The sequence below is a fragment of the Vipera ursinii genome, assembly GCF_947247035.1.
Source record: "Vipera ursinii genome assembly, chromosome: 4".
Taxonomy (NCBI): domain Eukaryota; kingdom Metazoa; phylum Chordata; class Lepidosauria; order Squamata; family Viperidae; genus Vipera; species Vipera ursinii.
This window is the reverse complement of record NC_139514.1, coordinates 86,675,274-86,681,864: the sequence shown is the minus strand read 5'-3', so window position 1 is coordinate 86,681,864 and position 6,591 is coordinate 86,675,274. Positions and strand designations below refer to the sequence as shown.

The window sequence follows — 6,591 nt, the reverse complement described above, 5'->3', positions numbered from 1 at the left end:
TTACCAACACCAGCGGTTACTGATGGGAAATGAAGGCCACTTGTTCACAACACTGTTGCTGTGTTTTACTGGCAAGTGATACCGTAATTTCTTCCAGAACTGCTTTTTAGCTGTAGGAGAGGTAGATGTTCTCCAGGTAAGCCTGGGCAAAATCCTGAGGGCTTTTTTCACCTTTGGAGATAATGAAGGTGGTTCCTGAAAAGTCTCAACCTGTATTAGGATGGGTTTCATTGTTTTATCTTCCAAGGCAGTGTTGATTGCTGCTTCCAGTTCGAAGAGAGCCTGACTACTTGTAGCATAATTTGGACTCAAGATGATGATGACTCGCCTGCTCTTTTTCATGGCATTGACAATGTCATCAGTGTATGCTGGCAAAAGAGAGCATGATTAATAATGTACTTTATTTCTTTTTTTCATGACTTTGAATCTATGCCTTGAATGAAGCAGAGACTTACAGAATTTCAAGTATTAAGATAAAATCCAAGCAAAACAATAAACTCTGAAAGCAAGTTAATGAAACCTGAGAAGTAAAAATGAAACTGTTCTTTCTTAGTAGCTCATCTACAGTACAAAATAGTACTCTCCCACTAGGTAAGGAATAAATTTTCCACTGGCCAATACTGCCACACTAATGACTTCTACAGAACTGCTGCATTTTACTCAAACAGGTCAAATGTCTGAGTTAGTAAACATGATTTTGGTTTGAGTTTGGTTTTACAGGTAGTCCTTCACTTATGGCTGCAATTGAGCCCAAAATTTATGTTGCTAAGTGAAACAATTGTGAAGTGAGTTTTGCCCATTTTATTATCTTTTTTGCCAACAGTTGTTAAGTGAATCAATGCAGTAGTTGACTTTGCTTGTCAGAAGGCCACAAAAAGTGATCACATGACCCCGGGACACTGCAGCTGTTATAAATATGAGTCAGATGCCAAGTGGCTGAATTTTGATCATATGACCATGGGGATGCTGCAATGTAAGTCTGAAAACAATCTTAAGTCACTTTTTTCAGTGCTGCTGTAACTTCAAATAGTCACTAAATGAACTGTTATAAGTTGAGGACTAACTATACTTGCAAATGATGCTATTTTTAACATCCCCCTAACATTAGGCTGTCACTTTTCTATGATAGAAAGTGTTAAATATTTGGTTCTTGAGGCACTAAGCGAGACGAAGTGTTGAAACAGCAACAAGTTTATTCTAACTCAGAACACAACAGAAGCAAGCTAATAGCTGCTGCACAGCTATTTATATGGTTGGCCTCTAGGCAGCAACCAATAGGTTTAAAGTAGCAGTTTCCTGCCCCAAACCTAATTGGCAGCCTGTAGACAGCAAGTCTGGCTCAGCAACAGCAACCGTTACATAACACCCAGAAAGTAGATCAGACATTAAGTAAGTGAATTAAAACAAATAAGGCTAATACATTACACACCTTCCCCCTAGATAGCACAAACTTCCAGTTGTTTTACATAATCCTGTAGATACTTAGGCGGTCTTCGTGACCATTCAGAACATCTAGGGCACAGGTCGGCAACCCGCGGCTCCGGAGCCGCATGCGGCTCTTTGAGCCGTCTCTTGCGGCTCCCAGCCGCCCGGTGCGCGCGCACCTCTTCCAACGGCCAGTGGTGCGCGCGCACCTCTCCAAATGGAGAGTGGCACCGCCCGTTTGGAGAGGTGCACGCGTACCTCCGCGCGAATGGGCAGCGGTGCCGCTCTTTGAGGAAGCTGCCGCGGCCCGTCTGTGAAGCTGCCGAAAGCGGCAGCTTAGCAGACGGGCCGCGGCAGCTTCCGCAAAGAGCGGCGCCCCTGCCCATTCCGAGAGGTGCGCGCGCACCTCTCCGAACGACCGGAGGTGCGCGCGCACCTCCCCAAACCTTTGGGGAGGTGCGCACGTACCTCCGCGCGAACGGGCAGCGGTGCCGCTCTTTCAGGAAGCTGCCGCTTTCGTAAACTGCCGTAAACTGAGCGCCCACGCAGCCTTCTCCCCCGAGGTGCGCAAATGGCGGCCGAGGCACTCCGACGGGCCGGCGAGCGAGCGGGCGGCCTTGGGTCTCCGCCCCACTCTGGGGCTCACCTTCACGCGGCTCACGCTGGCCTCGAGCCGCAGCTGTTGCACCACTTTCTTCATAGCGGCTACGTTGGAGGCGCCGGACATGGCCCCCTCCCTCACTCACTCCCTCACGCCACTTCACTCCGAGCGACGCCGAACCCGTAAAAACGCCGCCGCTGGCAACGGGGTGGGGCGGGGGAGGTTGTGTTTTTTTTTTTTTTTGCTTCTCGGAACTTTCGGACAAGTTTCCGGCGCTTGGAAAACTCCCCCGCCTATAGACTCTCGAGACGGGCGGGAGTTGGGAGTGGTGGCGGGGGGGAGGGGGGAGGAAAGACTCGTGCGCAGCAGCGCGCGCTGGCGGGCTCCCTGCGCAAACTCGGCCGGGCGCTTCCCCCCCCACCGAAGCGGAAGTCGAAGTTGCCCGTTGGAAATTAAGTTTGAGAAGCTGAGCGGGCGGGGCTTCCCGTCCCGTCTCGAGCGGCAGGAGAGGAGAGGAGGCCGGCGGGGGGTGGGGGGAGGGGCAGCCGCGCAACGAACTTTCCTCAGTTTCCTCGCTAAAGTCCCTTGGGGCGTCGGCCGCGTGTCGTCGGTCGGGAAGGCAGGCTTTGTACTGCTGCAACAGTTGGGGGACGTAACTGCTGGGAAAACAACAACAACGACAACTCCACGCTTTCGGCAGCTTCCTTAAAGAGCGGCGCCGCTGCCCCTTCGCACGGAGGTACGCGCGCACCTCCCCAAAGGTTTGGGGAGGTGCGCGCGCAACTCCCCAAAGGTTTGGGGAGGTGCGCGCGCAACTCCGGTCGTTCGGAGAGGTGCGCGCGCACCTCTCGGAATGGGCAGGGGCGCCGCTCTTTGCGGAAGCTGCCGCGGCCCGTCTGCTAAGCTGCCGCTTTCGGCAGCTTCACAGACGGGCCGCGGCGGGCTTCCTGAAAGAGCGGCACCGCTGCCCATTCGCGCGGAGGTACGCGCGCACCTCCGGTCGTTCGGAGAGGTGCGCGCGCACCTCTCGGAATGGGCAGGGGCGCCGCTCTTTGAGGAAGCTGCCACGGCCCGTCTGCAAAGCTGCCGAAAGCGGCAGCTTTGCAGACGGGCCGTCGCCATTGGGCAACCGGGAACCGGTTCCATCTCATTTTTTAAAAAATGGCAGCCGCGTGCGTCCGCGCATGCGCAAAAAACCTTTTTGCGCATGCGCGTGCATGGACACACGCACGCGGCTCCCTCTTTTTTTAATTTGTGATGGAACCGGTTCCCAGTGGCTCTTTTTCTTTTTTAGGTTGCCGACCCCTGATCTAGGGGATACAGGGATCTCCCGGTCTACCTGCTTGCCTGCCAGGCTGGGTAGACCAGGGCTCTGAGGTTCAGTGGAGTCGCAGTGACTCGAGTCCCTTTGGCTGGCCAGTTCCAGTTGCCCCAAACCAAAGTCCAATTGTGCAGTGAAGTCTGCAGGGCTGTCTCTCAGTTCAGTTTGCCTGTCCTGGTCAGCTTAGACAGACTCTGTGTTTGGAGAAGACTCTTCTACGGCCATCCCCCTGTCACCATGAACAAGAGTTCTTTCAGAGCATGCAAGCTGCTCTATTCGACCGCTGTCCTGTGGGACCATTGTTTGGCCCTCTCAGGAGTCCTGAGCCGGCGACTGATCTGCTAGCTGCCGACACAGCTGATCAATGTGCCGGCGAATGTCTCGCCCATCTTCCAGGACCACCTCATAGGAGAGTGGTCCTGACACTTTAACAACCTTTGCTGCCACCCACAAAGCCCCTTGCCCATAATTCCGGGTCCAAACCTGGTCACCAACTTGTAAGCTTCTTGGTGTCTTTGGCTGTGCAGTGTCTGAGGCAACTCTGTCGGGGTGCAGCCTGTCTAGTTTGGTGATTAAATGCTTGCCCCAATGAAGCTTGTCTGGGCTCTTGCCCATGGCAGTGAAAGGTGTTGTGTGCTGGCAGAGTAAAAGATCAGCCAGCCTGTGGTGCCAATCCCCTGTGACAATTCTTTTCAGGGATTCCTTGGTTGTGTGTACCATGCATTCTGCTTGACCATTCAATGATGGGTGAAAGAGAGCTGACATGGCATGCCTTATGAGATTTGCCCTGAGGAAGGCCTGGAATTCTGAAGTGGTGAACTGGGCCCCATTGTCAGAGACTAAGACGTCTGGAAACCCATGCGTTACAAATAGTTTTCGCAGAACCTGGATGGTCCTAGCAGTAGTCATAGTGGAAATTGGTACCACCTCTAACCATTTAGAGTGGCTGTCAACCATTATTAAAAACAGGTGTCCCTGAAAGGGCCTGGCAAAATCAATGTGGATTCTTGACCACAGTGTCTGTGTGTGTCCTCCCATCGGTGGACAGGGGGCTGCGGCATCTCTGGTCTGGATTGTCGACACAAGTAGCAATCATGTAGTTGGGCCTCAATAGTTTTATCTAGCCCTGGACACCAAAGGTAGCTCCTCGCCAGTGCCTTCATCTGGACTATTCCCGGATTGCCTTCATGCAGAGACTGAAGAACCTTGGTCCTTAATGAGCTGGGGTCTATGACTCTACTACCCAAAAGAATGCACACTTTATGAGCTGAAAGTTCATCCTTTCTCATAAAAATTAAATTCTGGCCCTGGACATTTGTCCGCCCATCCTGTGTGAACCCAAGTTAGCACGCAGCTAAGTGTCTTGTCAGCTGCTGTCTCAGCAGCTATGTCTCTAGCATGAAGAGGAGACTCTGGTAAGTCCTGTATGGCTAAGATGCGTGCAGCCGGATCCAGATCTGGCTCCATGTGTGGCAAGGGCAATCTGCTAAGGCCATCTGCATGGCCCATTTCTTTGCCTGGTTTGTGAATCAGCCTGTAGCTGTAGGCTGAAAGGAATATAGACCACCTCAGCATTCGAGGAGACAGAATCTGAGGTGCCTGACTGTTTGTAGTGAACAACCTTAGAAGTGACTTGTGGTCTGTGAAGACCGTGAAATGGCGGCTGTACAAATAGTCATGGAATTTTTTAACTCTGGCCACAATGGCCAAGGTCCCCTTGTCAATCTGTGCATAATTACACTCTGCAGAAGACAGGGTCCTTGAATAATAAGTGATGGGAGACTGTTTCCCATCAGCAGACAAATGGCTCAACACAGCCCCAACCCCATATGGGGATGCATCACATGCAATGCAAACTGGCAGCTTTTTGTTAAAATGCATGAGCACCAAGTTCAAGGACAGCAGTGATTTGACTGCCTGGAAACTCCTTTTGTGGACATTGGTCCACTGCCATTGAGTGTTTTTGTCTAAGAGCCGGTGTAATGGCTCTGCCACTGCAGCCTTATGTGGGAGGAATGAATGGTAAAAATTAAGAAGGCCCAAGAAGGCTTGATGCTCCCCTTTGGACCTAGGGCTTGTTGCCTGCTGAATCACTTTCAACTTTGAATCCGCAGGATGAATGCCATCGGCATCGATGTGGAATCCCAGGAACTCAGTTGACTATACCCCAATCTTGCATTTCTCTTTTTTTAATTTAGGTCCCGCTGTGCGGAACCGCTGAAGGGCGGCTCTAAGCCATTCAGCCAGAACTTCTGTAGACTCCCCGACAATGAGCACATCATCAAAGTAGGGGCAGACCTCTGGAATACCCTTAAGCGTATGCTCCATCACTCCTTGGAAAATCCCTGGGGCTACACTCACCCCAAACTGTAGGCGCTTGACCTTGAAGGCCCCCCCGATGGGTCACAATGGTTTGGGTGGCTGCTGTGGCCTCATCCACCAGCAGTTGTTGATAGGCCTGTGCTAAATCTGATTTAGCGAACATGCAGCCTCCCTGCAAAGAAGCCAAAATATGGCTGACAACTGGCACCGGGTACGCATGCTGTTAATGGTCTTATAGTCAGCACATATGCATACTTCTCCATTGGCCTTGAGTGGCATTACTATGGGGGTCTCCCACACTCCACTAGCTACGGGCTGCAATACCTCCTGACTGACCAGCTTATCCAGCTCTGCATCGATTTTGGGCTTTAAAGTGAAAGGCACTCGATGAGGCTTTACCCGAATTGGCACTACCAGGGGATCAAGCTTGAAGGCTATCGGAGGGCCCTTGTACTCTCCCAAACTTGGACTGAAAACATTCACGAACTCTTGGCAGACTGAAGACAAATATGCCACCTGTGTTCGGTGAATCCCGGTTACTTGGATTCCCAATGCATCAAACCCATCGAGCTCTATGAAGCTCGTGCATTGACCTTCCACCACGACAACATCTAGTGGGCCTGTAAACCCCTTGAAAGCAACGAGAAACATGTCTTCGCCCTTGACCACCACTTAGGAGTTTTGGAAGTCAGTGAGCAACAGGTTAGAAGGCCGAAGTTTGATCCCTCTGTTGCTGCGGTTGCATATGTGCTGGAAGGTTCCTATAAAAATGATGGACATGGCTGAGCCTGTGTCCAGTTCCATTTTGCATGGAACTCACTGAAACTTGACTTGCAGTCAAAGCTTTTGCTTAAGGGGATGGTGGGCACCAGTGTGGAACATGCTCCTTTGGCTGGAGCAGAACACTACTTGGTGTTGCCCC

At 51.7% G+C, this 6,591-nt stretch overlaps 1 protein-coding gene across 1 annotated transcript in view; it reads right to left on the bottom strand.

Annotated features, from left to right (window-relative positions):
* IL18RAP (interleukin 18 receptor accessory protein) overlaps positions 1-6,591 on the bottom strand; it is a gene marked incomplete at its 3' end in the record, with an annotated part of 28,039 nt that continues 21,448 nt past the window's right edge. Inside the window, exon 10 of the mRNA XM_083362996.1 lies at positions 1-368. Coding sequence (XP_083219122.1) covers positions 1-368 — 368 coding nt within the window. The remainder of the gene's footprint in view (positions 369-6,591) is intronic.